The sequence below is a fragment of the Prinia subflava genome, chromosome 4 (genome assembly GCF_021018805.1).
Source record: "Prinia subflava isolate CZ2003 ecotype Zambia chromosome 4, Cam_Psub_1.2, whole genome shotgun sequence".
Classification (NCBI taxonomy): domain Eukaryota; kingdom Metazoa; phylum Chordata; class Aves; order Passeriformes; family Cisticolidae; genus Prinia; species Prinia subflava.
The window spans coordinates 11,314,488-11,327,924 of NC_086250.1; the positions used below are offsets into that span (position 1 = coordinate 11,314,488).

The window sequence follows — 13,437 nt, forward strand, 5'->3', positions numbered from 1 at the left end:
AAACCAAAAATCTTCCCTCACATGGGCTCTGGAAAAACTAGTTACCCAAAATATGTGCTCAAGGTTTAAGTCTTATAAACTTGAACTCAGCAAGTATTAAAACGTATCTCTGACTTCAAAAGGCTGAGATATATGTGATTCATATTGATTTGAAATGACTTAAGGTCAGAACTTGTTGCATCACCTAACAGGAACTGGAGAGAAGATAAACCAAACAGAAGAGCAGATAAAAATAAATGAATGGAGTCAGAAGTAGGTGAAGGTGTGCATGTGATTAGTTTGGGCATTAAACCTGTCCACCTTCACCATCATAAATCATTGTGTGGTGCATGACCTTGGGAGTGTATGATTTGCAGTACAGAAACTCACCACACGCCAGCCCATAACCATTCTCTACTTAAAAGACTAGAGAAAGACTGTTTATTTAAAATTTGAAGTAATCAGCTATGTTTTCATAATAGCTTATTACAAATATTTACATAATTTCTTTTTTTTCCATTTCACATAATCATGACAGAACAACCCACATTACTTAAAATCTTCTTTGGAATATCCTAGGTTAATTAAAGCAAAAAAAAAAACAAGCAAGTGCTCAACATGGCCAAAAGATGTTCTCAAAATTAGCCCAGAATAACAAAACCGACCGTTGAAAACTACTCTGAATAAGTAATACCCCTCTAATCCAAGGCAGTTGTGTTTCACCTGTACTAGAACAGGGCTTGGAAAAATATTCTACACATTTGAACCTTTCCTGGGGCTTGGGATTTCACCTCCAAGTTACCCTCCCTATGACCCCTAAATCCTTCATATGATTGAGGCTCTTCTGTAAAATCAAGAGGAGTAATTAAAGCATCCCCCTTCCTACTCTATAATTAAGCTTTCTACTACAGAGTGGGCAATACAAATCCAAACCTTTCAGGCAGCAGAACCTGCATATCCCATATCTTTGTTTGGTAAACAGTCTCTAGAGCTCTTTTATCCCACATATCCTTCCCAATGTAAGATTATACCATGTTCTTCTAAACAATAATTCATTTAAGAGAAAACACTGATGTCTAAAATGCAGCTCTCCTCTTGTCAAAGTCCATGGGATTTATGCAGCACAGAACCCTAAAATGGGACTGAGAGGAGTCACTTAAACCTTAGGTGACTTAGAACTGATTAGTACAATTTATCTGTTAACTGTAGATAGCCAGTAAATAATTCCAGTTCAACATTTTGCTTTGTGGAAGGAAGTAAACACAAAGTTTATCAGAGGCCAATAAATCACGTGATATACTGGGAGTACAACTATTTATACAATACAATATTTAGCAGAGAAACAAAATAAAATGACAAGCCATTATCATTCACTTCATTTATAATTGCCTGTGTACCATTGGTATTTTTATTTTTTGGCATAACCCAAACCAGTACTTGACTCTGACATATACTATTGTATTTGTAATGTACAATACAAATCCTATTTTCAATAAATACAAGCATATAAACCAGCTTTAACATGCTAAAAGTAGTCTGTATATGTATTTTATAGAAACCCACAGCAACTATGGTTTGGTGTGTGTTTTTTTTAAACAGCAGCTACTTTTCCATACAACAAACTTAAAGACTTCTATTTGGCTTTAATTCATTTGAGGTTGCAATAAAGTCTTCATAGAAAGAAACTGAGTTTCTGCAAAGATCTCAAAGACAATGGGAAATTTAACTCCAAAACTGGCAAAATAATAATTTGGGCCCTTCAATAAAACCCAAAATAAAACCCAGACAGATTCCAAGACGCAACATTCCGAAGGCAATTTAATTATTTATGAGCTTAAAACTGAACACATGCTAAAGTGCTTTTTTAAACAAATATTAACTTGTTTTACAGTAACTGTTTTATTTTAAAAATGGAAGAGGAAGTTTTATTGATAGTATTTTACACCTGACCTCTTCAGCACATATTAAAACTCTCCCTTGCTAAGGGCAAAGCCTGTAAAATGCAATCACACAACCACAACACCATGCATTTGATAAAACACATGAGCAAGATTTTGAGTTTTTGGGTTTTTTAAGCTTGAATTATAAATCTTCAAGTCATGCAAAATCATTGATCCCTGAAAATGTTCAGATTATGAAATCAAGATGCAACATTCCTGTAGGACAGGTGTGATGATTCAGAGTAGATTTATAGGGCACTCTCTTTTGTAGCATTCCTCCCATTGCACTTAAATGGCTTTAAAATCATCATGGATCTGATTACATTTTCAGCATATAATCATGAATGTGGGACCTGGAATTAGAGGGAGACATTCTTAGCTCTGCTGTGCTGTAGAATTTGAAAGGTGAGCATTCCTTTGGGATATGGATGTACTGAGGAAGAAAAGCAGGGCTGACCAACGGCATTACTCTTTTTCCATCAGTTCCTTATTTCCTTTCCTGCTGTTCTCTTTTGTCCCCTTTTCCTTCCCTGCTGAGCTGATTTCTTCCAGCTGCTTCCTTGCAGAGTTGACTTTCTCCAGGAGCAGGAAAATGTGTTCTGCAAACTCCCTCACAGCTCCGCAGCCACCCCTGCTCTTACAGATGTAAGCAGCAGCCTTCTGAGCAGTGGCACAGGCATCAGCAGGCACAGCACTCATGCCTGCCTGCTTCAGGCACTCCACGTCAGACTCCTCATTTCCTAGGGAGCAACATGACAGGCAAGGCCAAATATTACACAAGGGAAAGAATCAGTGTTTTTCTGTGTATGCATTGGTGTGATTTTTGAACTTTGTTTGGTTATTTTTTTGTGGTCACAGTGTTCATCCCAGCAGCTCAACAACACTCTGCACATGCAAGTCAGTTGCTGGAAAATCTTGGTGATCCATGTAACTGCTGATCACACTTCACAATCTTTAGGCAAGAGAATGGTACTTTTAAGAGCAGCAAAATAAGCATTGGCAGGACTCCACACTTAACCTGTCACTGAAATACAATTTAGCACAGAATCATATGGCTTTCAGTTCAAATTCTGTCCATTTCTGATTACCATAATTTACACAATATCCCTCTGAAACGAACTAGAATCAGTTCAAATTTGTCAGCTCTAAATGTATGTTTATCAACATTTTGGTATCAAAATGTTTCCTAAAAACAGAAGTTTTCCTACATCCCACTGGAAAAACAGTGAAGACTTCCCTTACCAAATTACACAGATTAATCAATGGCTGTAAGATTTAGAGTGTACCTTAACAGGCCTTAAGATACCTGCTTTTGGTGATTGCATGCTGCAATGTGTGCAGCAATCCCATTAAATCCAGTGTATTTACAAAGAGAAAAGTGACTTGAAGCTCAACAGCAGTACAAAGATTCTATTTGTCTATAGTATTTAAATTAAATAAACCAAAAGAACAGGAACTGACCTAAGTAAGCCACCTCTTTCCAGCTCAAACCCATGTCTTCCTGCCAATCCTTCAGAACCTGTAGTTTATTTGTAACATTGACTTTTGCTACACATCCCAGCTGCATGGCTGACAGTGTTTTTGAACAATCTCTGTCAGAGATGAGTCGAACCTATCAAAATAAAATTAGAGTAAGTTCCACATCCGAAGAAATACAACATATAAGTTGATTTACTATTGCAAAAAAAAAAAAAAAAAGGCAGTTTTGCTTGTAGAAGCTCTCTCAGGAACCAGAAAAGTATTGAATCATTGATTTTCAAAACTCAGAGCAGAAGTGATTAGCATCCAAAACCACAAAGACTCTTGAGTTTCCTTTAGGAAAGTGAAATACCTTTCTGCAGCCCTCCCTGATGTTCAAAAATAATTTGCATTTGTCTTTTTAAATACAACATGTACTAAATAAAATACTAAATATCACAGTATGGTGGCATGGTGACTATCTAGTGCAGTATGAGCTAATTAAGTCACAGTGTGGAATGAGAGAATTCCCATGAAGGATTTCTGAAATATTTACCAAAGTAGAACATGAAGTTTTTTCCTTGGCCCCTCTACTTAATAATGTAACTTTATTTATAGCAGCATTTCAGAGCATCAAGCCAACACTAAAAGACTGAGGCAGCACTGCACATTTATCTCTGGAAGTTCATTCCAAATTCAAAGTTTCAGGAATGATGCACAAGGTAAGATAAATCCAGAAGATAACTGCAGCAGGGTTGTTAGAAATATCAGATGCAAATCCTTCAAGTTTTCTGTCAAAAATGTAGACAAGCTTATCTTCCCTAACTGCTTTTAAATACAAACAAATGCTTGGCATTGATTTTAAGTACAGAATGAAGAGAAGTGAAGCACAAGGCAGGATTGTATCAACAACACATACTGGAATAAATAAAGTGCAGCACAAAGACCTAGAGGTTTTTAATGAAACAAAATGAAGTCAAAAAAGGTATGGAAATGGGCTTCAACAGGCAACAAAACAGTGATTACAAGCTTCCTACCCCTCTAGCTTCCCAAAAAATGAAGCTGAGGGACTGCTGAAAAAACATCTACTCCATTTCACAGGAGAGGGCTCTGGGGTGACCTAAGTGCAGCCTTCCAGTACCTGAAGAGAGCTCACAGGAAAAATGAAGAGAGACTCTTGACAAGGGCCTGGAGTGACAGGACAAGGGACAATGGCTTCACACTGACAGAGAGGAGGTTTAATTTGGATATGAGGAAGAAACTGTTCCATGTCATGGTGGTGAGGCCCTGGCACAGGGTGCCCAGACAAGCTTGGCTGCCCCATCCCTGGCAGTGTCCAAGGCCAGGCTGGATGGGGCTCTGAGCAAGCTGAGATAGCGGAAGGTGTCCCTGCTCTGGAAGGGTGATTGGAACAAGATGATTTTTAAGGTCCAGCCCAGGCCATTCTATGATTCTGTGAAATGGAGAAAAATGCTGTAATTACTGTGATTGAGAACTTTCTCAAAACACTTATTTTCCTCTGAGGGCTCTGAGGATAACGTTTGTCCCAACCAATATATTACGCTGCTTGATCACAAGCACTGGGAAAAAATTTCAAGAATATAATTTTTTAGAGTCTTTGATGTGCAGGTTACATGAGACATGAAGGTTCACTCTTCAGAACAGCACTTACCTGGATTCCTCTTTTCTTTAACAGATCAATGCCAACAATATCTCTGTAATCGTAGGAGACCATCTCCTTGTGATCTTCTGTCACATAAATGCGACCATTGGTCAGGCATCCATCAATACTGCAAACCAAGAGCTTCACCTCTTTCAGTGGCTCTTTGCCAAAATAGCCAAAGCTAGACAAAGAAATTATCTTTTTAGGAAGGAAGATTTTGCACACTCCAAAACCCCAAATTTTTCCCATACAACTGTAACCTTCAGAGAGAAGAATCACCTTTGAAATTCTTCTTTTCTAATGTTTTTTCTCATCATCACTCTCCAACTAGATTGTCCCTCTTCGAAGAGGCAAACAGAACCATCCAAAAGACAGCTCGTTTATGTCATCCATTTAAAAATTAGGATGAAAAAATGTATAAGAAAATATACTCCATTCCCACCCATTATTTCCTTAGAGCAGCTGCAATGACAGCTGGTAAGGTGGAATCAGCTCATGCCCTCTACACAAACACTCCTACTCCTGGGCATCAGTTACAGTGGTCTGGAGCATGGAAATCTGGAGCAGCTCAGCTGGGAAAGCCAGACATGATGCTAACACATTGCTGAAGTATAGTGGGGCTTACACTCTTCACCAAGCTGAACTTTATGGAGAAAACCAAACTACCAAATCCCCACCATGTAACAAAGGTAATTCAGTTGATTTCAATGAGATAGGAAAAAATGCTGGGCAGAAATAAAGCTGCCCAATTATCTTTGATCTCCATTGCTTACATTCCACACATCATGAATTCACATGACCATACTTTGAAACAAGCAGCATCAAAGAAATAAGGGAATAAGAAGTGCTTTTACCTCAACACTCTCTGCTCTGCAATAGGCCAGTCAATGTCTATGTCAATGTCCACACTGTGCTCTGCACGCATTTCATAGTAGGCCATTTTACCACCCTGAAGGAAATGAAACCCACTCAAATTTTCTGCTTGGGTCAACACAAACACAAAACTCTGCAATTTAGCATCATGCAATGAGAGCCAAGTGGCCACCATGGCTTATATAAAAGTGAACCATCAATTATGTTTTTGCCAGTGACACAGAACCATTTAAAGAAACCCTCTGCAGGTTAATATCTATTTCCATATTACAACTAGAGAAAGTGTAAGATGTTACCCATTGTAGCAATTACATCACACTAATTTCACTGTATCTTTTAATCAGCAAAACAGTAATACCTTCAGCATTTGCTTAGGAAGACTGTGATTATTATTTGCTTACTGTTACTTAATTTCCAATGGAAAAATATCCACCACACCCCAGTGTTGTTCTGCATCATTATGCTGGGATGTAAACATCAGGAAAGGGAAAAATACTATTAAAGTTACAGTACAGAATTGGCATAAGATTAAACTGCCTGAAAATACAGATTTACAAATTATGACAAACCTCTGACACTGCATGAAGCTCTATTTCACACCCTTAGTGGCACTAAAATGAATTCTAAAATACACTGTGATCTCATGCAAAACTCAACTCAGTATTGCATTGGTTAAGGGTTATTGCTATATAATAAATTTATTTGCTGTGGAGGATGCTGTTACTGTAACTCCTTTAGCTATAACTAGCCCTGCTAAGGTAAAAATAATTAGCAAACCGTTCTGAGGTCAGAGTGCTGTTATTTTACATTGACTGCATCAGAAATCAAAACAGAGTATTGAATTCAAAACCCTCCACAGCAAGAGTAGATGTATTATTCTGAAGAGCATGAAAAACCAGAAGCAATAACCTGCAAGTAGCCTTTCTCAATCAGATGTCTCTTGGCAAAATAAAATGAGCCATTTTCATAGAGCTCCCCAGGCCAGTCTTGCCTCCGGTACCGCTTTGCTGGATTCAGGTTTTGGGGTTCTGTCATCTTGTTTTCTGTTAACAGAGAAAAAAATGACAAAATATGCTTTACAGAATTCCTGTTCAGAGCCACTTAACTTCCTAAACAATTTGCTGTTGAAAAATTAAGTGTATAATTCAGTTGCCAACTTCTCTCATTATTGCCTTTTGTTGCTTAACTTTACAAAGAATCCCAGACTGGTTTGAGTTGGAACAGACCTCAAAGATCATCTTGTTCCAACCCCCTGCCATGGGCAGGGACACCTTTCCCTATTCCAGGTTGCTCAGAGCCCCATCCAACCCAGCCTGGAATACTTCCAGGGATGCAGAATCCACAACTTCTCTGGGGAATCACTGAATTGCTTCTCTTCCTTGGAACTCTGGATAAACTGGCAGACTACTCTGTACGCCTAGCAGTGGAAAAGGAAACTTTTCATTACCACTTTAGATAAACCCCAAACCAAATAAACAAAAACAACAACAAAAACCCAGGAGGTTATTTGCTTCAAAACTGGTTCCCATAAGGAGCAGGAAGGACATTCTTCCAGACTGTCCTTGCCAATGTGAAAGAAATACTATTCCTGTACTCCAACTCCTAGTGTATATGGGAATGCCTGAATGCACTCTGATACCTGAAAGCACCAGCCTGAAATTTGGAAGGTGAAAAAAGAGCATATGTGAATAATTTTTGCCTGTGAAAATATCTTGGCACTTCCCCAAAATACATCTTATTTAAGGATATGCATTAACTCTTCATAAGTGGTTTAATCAGTCCCCACAAATAAACAAACAGCTGTCTGCACAAACACCATCCCAAAAGATCCCATATTATTACCAATGACAGTTTTACATGCAGCAGAAACTGAATCAGGGACCAGAGACTTTTGTCCTTAAGTTCCTTCAATCCAGATGCACAAAGCAAAATTCACCAGTCTCACAATCCAGTAACCATGAGAAAGTTAGAGGGCATTCTCAAACACCCAAAACATCCTAAGGATCTAGCAGATATACACAAACCTTGTGTGTCATAACCAACTAAAGCTTTGTGCTCACTGAATTAAACATTTCCAGTCAGAGAGAGACACCCTTCTCTTTCAGGGTCTATCAATATTAAACCTTAATGCAGAAGGAGCAACAGATCTACAAAGAAAAAAACCTCAAAAAAACCCCCATTAAATTCTTTTGGCATAATCAGTACTCTAAAGCAGTATGGGAATATAAAAAGAGGAAAAACCATTGTATAAAGCATTGTATAATGCTGCTGTGAATCACTGTCACCTGAAACACCACACTCCTGAAAGGCCATTTGCATTTACCCTTAAGGTGCTCATGTTGGCACAATGTGTTTCCAGTTCTCCTCAATCCTTGCAGCTGAATGATTCCTTATTCTCCCCACATTAAAAACATTTGGATGTCATTTTATGCTGAAGAATTACTTGGTTTTTTTAGGTAAGCCTTGAGGCTTTATTTAACAATCTGCCTATGGCACACAGCTGTTCAGGATGCCACATGGCACATCCACATGAGATTTATTCTTTCACATTTGTCCCTTCCAGCATCTCAAGATGCACACGTGGCTTCCTAAACTGCAATCCACAGAATCCTGAAATTGCTTTTGATACTCCTCTTATACTGCACAAACAATGTTACCTATTTCTCTTCTTATGAGGAACAATGACAATGTTCAAGTGTTTATTCTAAACAAAGGCTTAACTTTTATCCCAACTTATCTCTCAGATCAAGCTTCATTTATTACACATGCTCTTTTACAGCATGATGCTTTCTAAACTCACAAAAAAAATCACCTGAAGCAATTTATACCTCAACAGAATAACAGTAATGCCTGAGTAACTTTCATTAAAAAAAAACCCAAAAAACACAACACAAAACTCCAGTATGAGAATACCTGAAATAACCATTTTTAAAAAACAATGAAAAAAATTCTGCTTTAACCACAGAAACAAAGCCACATACATAATATGTGCAATAGCTCTTTGTACCAGGACAAAATGTGCTTTATAGCTAAACCAAGGTACAATCTTGATTTGTAAAATTTCAGTCCTTGGTCATCTTGGCCACTGTAGCTGGGAGGCATATTTTCCCTGGGAAAAAGCAGTCACATTTTTCTGGATGAGCTAACCAACATGAGTTCAGCCCTCATGACTCAAAGGCGTTTTGCAACGTGACATAAGTCAGCAGCCAAATTATCAGGATGAAACAAAGCCTAAGTCTCCAGGCCAGGAGATTGTCATCCCATCCTCACCAAGATTTTATCTCACATTATTGGTCATTTGTTAGCTACTGCATAGCAAGAACAAACAGTTTTCTAGTTAGGACCTAGTGTCATGTCTGCATACACATGAATACTCACTAGGAAGAAGCTAACATATAAGGTTTTTTTGGAACTATATCTTCAGCCTAGACAAGCTAAGGTAATTTTAATTTCTACAAAACAGTTACAGAAAGGCTGAGCAATGCTCAGTAATATCAAGACACCAGTGCTTGGAAGGAATTTCTAAGCCATCTCAAATCTCTCAGAGAGAACTCAGGTCATGCCTCAGACATTACTTCCCAAAATAGCATAGGTATGAAATGCAAGAATTTAGGGGGGAAAATAAGTTAACTGTAACCAGAAACATCTAAATATTACCTCCTTTCTTTACCTCACTCCATCTGAATTGATGCCGCCTCACAACAGAGAAGACAGAATCAAACCCCTCCTTCTGGATCAGATCTGCCACTTTTATAAGGTCACTGGGATGTAAACAGGGGGATGTTGCTTGAATATTTCCCACAATATCAACCTCTAAAGAAAAACAAAGAGACATTTATGAAACAATTCACATCTTCAGTAACACAACTGCAAAGTGTGGTATTAGTAGGTACCACACAACAACAACAACAAAAGCAAGCAGAATCTTTCTACCTTTAATTTACTCAATGCTTTACTTATTTTTCTAAATAATAAGTACATCATCCCTCTGGGGCTACAATATCAAAGCTCAGCATATTTCATCCCTGATTTACCATCATGATGATTGAGAAACTCTGTGATGGCTTCTAGAGAAGTCGAGGAGTCTTGAGAGACCTCAGGGCTCCTGCGATGGACCTGAGCACCAAACTGCTTTGCAACCTTCTCGATCTCATCGTGGTCTGTGGAAACCCAAATGCTGTTGGCAGATAGTGACAGAAATTAATATAAAGAATAAATCCCACCATTGTTGACTTGCCTGTTGTAATTTAACCTGCAAAACCCCCCCAGCTTGTTTATGTCTGTACTACACCTTGCAATGAACGAACTAGTTCTTGTATTTGTGTTAATAAAACTATCCCAGTCAGTCCAACAAGCAGCTTTTAACAATGGGGATAAAACATGCACATTCACGAGAGCGTAAAATCTGAATCTTGAGTTGCATTCCATGCAGGAAGTTTCAGCAACAAAAAATTTAGAAGTGTTACCACAAACATCCAATGTTAGCAGAAAGAATTTGTTAGGCATGTAAGCAGATCAATGAATTGTGAATGTGTTGGATGTGGCATTCAGAATCATGTATGAGTTTAGTTTATAGCAAGTAAGACTGCCACAAAGTTATAAGATTAGCTTATGCTGGAACAATGTTAATATGTGTCAACTGGGCTCCATACAAACCCAGAGAAGGAGCTGTTCAAGTTCCATATGTTTTGGCACAGAAAACTTCCAGTACTGGTAAAGCAAGATTGTGATCGTTCAGGGAAAATAAACATTTACAAAAGGAAGGGCTAACTCTGAGTATCATGTGATGACAAACACTGAGCAACTGTGAAGCCACTGCTGTCATCATTGTGACAAAAGAGCAAGAGAGGCGCAAAAACAAAAGCTATGAAATGTCACCCTTCCTCTCTCAGCAATGCTGGCATTCTCAATGCACTGTCCACAGCAAATGGTGCTGCAGATTCATTTCTTCCCCCAAAGACATCGTGGGATCATCAGAACAAAAATATGTGTGACAGCGACAGCAATGTCAAGTCACACCCATGAGAACAAACACACAAGAGGTGTTTTCCAGAAACTGCTTTGGGATGGTGAACTTAAATACACACTCCCCATTCAACTACGAGAGTTCTGTTGTGTAACAGGTACCCTGCACAGCTGGTCCAAAGGTGACCAGGCAAACCTGGTGCATGCCCACCTACTGCACCTGCCATGCCTCCAAGTCAGGCTGCACAACCCTGACTGGCTTCCTGTTGGGAAAATTCAGATGCCAAAGAGAGGCCACAGCAAGTAATTCAGCAATATAGATTCACAATCATTAAGAAATTATCAGTAACCTCAGTCAGAAGTGTTCTGTTTCTTTATTAAAAATAAAGCAGAGTGCTGCATCCTCTACTTTTCAGCTACAGCAAGAAAGGTTTTCCAGGCTAGATAATGATGGAGCAGCTATGAGATACAGAGTGCTCTGGATCTAGTCTGGGCTGCATTTCTACTTGACTTGCGCTGAGCATTATGCAGCAGGTTTGCACTGCCCCTAAGTGTGCTACACATTGAGCACATCCTAAGAATGGCTTTAATTATCACCAAATGTGTAGAATATCCTCAGTCTTTCTCATTACAGAGAAATCTGTAATGCCTCTATTCTTAACACCAACAACACATTTTCCTATCTAGCTCTAATTATTGCTACTGAGTTTCAGGCATTTGGTCACAAACTGAGCTTCTCTTCTGTGTCACACAGGCACACAAGATGATTTCTTTCAACTTGACATTTAAGTGAGACTGCTTCAGATGTGCTGTGTCCGGTTGTAGGCTCCCTCTTACCAAAAAGGAAAACGGGAGGAAGCTCAGCAGGAGCCAGCACAATGACTGGGCCTGGGACCACACATATGCCAAACTATGCTGAAAGAGACATGTCAGCGAGGAGATGATTTCACTGCTGCCTTCAGTGCTGGGCAGGTAGAGAGAAAATAAGGAAGATTCTTCTGGGGGAGTGCAGTGAAAGGAACAGAAGGGCTGTGGGATCTCCATCCTTGGAGATCCCAGGCTCAGTGCAGCTGAGTACCCAGATGACCACAAACCAAAGTTATCCTGTGCTTCAGCAGTTCACAGGAGACCATCTCCAGCCTGGCAGTACTATTTAATGCAGACGTCTTAATAAAGTCAACCCATCGGTATTTACTGGCAATCACCAGCTAGTGGCCACCCAACCACACATCAGAACAAATTGTATTTTAAATTACGGTGTTGTAAGAATTTAAGTTCTTCATTCCTCTGCCGCTCACCTTCAGCAGGAAGGGACAGCTGAGTTCTTGACAGGGTGCTTGCCTTGCCTGACCCTTAACCTGGTGCCACAGTGACTGCACCCCCTTCCCTTAAGTAAGGATTAATCCTGCCCCATTGCCAGAGTCACAGCATGGTGGGAAGGGACCACAGCAGGGTCACCTGCTCCAGCAGGGTCACCTGGAGCAGGCTGCACAGGATTCCATCCAGGCAGCTTTTGGGTATCTCCACCGAGGAAAGACACCACACCCTCTCAGGGCAGCCTGTTCCAGTAAATAAGTTCTTCCTCATGTCCAGGTGGAACTTCCCGGCCATTCGTTCCTGCCCAGTTCCTGACGTTTCTCCTGTCCCCCTGCTGGGCCGCACGGAGCAGAGCCTGCCCCTGCTCTGAGCGCTCCCTGCAGACACTGACAGTCACCCCTGAGACCCTCCTGACGAAGCGGCGGCTGTCCCCAACCCCTCCCCAGGCCGGGTCCCTCGGCACCTCCAGCCCGAACCAGAACCCGCCAGGGGAAGCGGAGGCGGAGGGGAGGCGGCGCATGCGCACCTGTGGAAGACGCCGGCATCGATGGCGGCACGCAGCACCCAGCCGATGAGCGGCACCCCCGCCAGCAGCTTGATGTTCTTCAGCGGGATCCCCTTGCTGCCGCCCCGCGCCAGCACCAGCGCGGCCAGGTGGGGCTGCGGCCGCCCCTCGCTCGCATCCATGGCCGTGTCTCTGTCCCTATCCCTGTCCCGTTCCGCTCCTCTCCCGCCGCGCCCTGCCACGCGCGCGGACCGCCCTCCCCCGGGGCATGCCGGGAAATGTAGTCCTGGGCCGCCGCGCATGCGTGTGGGGAGCGGCGGGGATGCGCTGAGGGGACACCAAGGGACCCCCCCTTGAGAGGGGGTCGGGTGAACATCCGCCCTTTGGGGAGGAGAGGGTGCTCTTTGGGCACAAAGTGCCCCGCAAAGCCCGGTGTTCGTGCCTGCTTTCACGGCAGGATGGATAGATGGACGGACGGACGGACCTCTGCTGTGTGGGGGAATCTCATTAATATAAGTAAATATCTCAAAGAGGGCCAAGAGGATGGTGCCAGACCCTTTCCAGTGACAGGACGAGGAGCACTGGCCATAAACTAAACACAAGAAGTTCAGCAGGAGGAAGAATTTGTGTTTACTGAGGGTGGCAGAGCCCTGGAACAGCTGCCCGGGGAGGGCCTGGAGCCTCCCTCCCTCTCCAGGGACATTCCAACCCCACCTGGACACGCTCTGTGTCACCTG

General features: G+C 41.4%; 1 protein-coding gene across 1 annotated transcript; it reads right to left on the reverse strand.

Moving 5' to 3' along the window:
* Positions 1–383: 383 nt before the first annotated feature.
* On the reverse strand, positions 384–13,017 carry CMAS (cytidine monophosphate N-acetylneuraminic acid synthetase). The gene is made up of 8 exons (XM_063395436.1): positions 12,722–13,017; positions 9,948–10,090; positions 9,571–9,726; positions 6,823–6,956; positions 5,895–5,989; positions 5,050–5,221; positions 3,381–3,531; positions 384–2,659 (listed from the first exon to the last, which is right to left on the reverse strand). The coding sequence occupies exons 1-8, from the start codon at positions 13,000–13,002 to the stop codon at positions 2,385–2,387; spliced, it is 1,407 nt and encodes a 468-aa protein (XP_063251506.1). The 5' UTR covers positions 13,003–13,017; the 3' UTR covers positions 384–2,384.
* Between the last annotated feature and the right edge of the window lie 420 nt (positions 13,018–13,437).

Coding starts and splice junctions, on each gene's coding strand:
- CMAS (XM_063395436.1), bottom strand. CDS start 13,002: ATGCGCGGCGGCCCAGGACTACATTTCCCGGCATGCCCCGGGGGAGGG. Junction 10,091..12,721: donor GATGCCGGCGTCTTCCACAG/GTGCGCATGCGC, acceptor ATCTGCCAACAG/CATTTGGGTTTCCACAGACC. Junction 5,990..6,822: donor TTGAGAAAGGCTACTTGCAG/GTTATTGCTTCT, acceptor CATTTCCTTCAG/GGTGGTAAAATGGCCTACTA.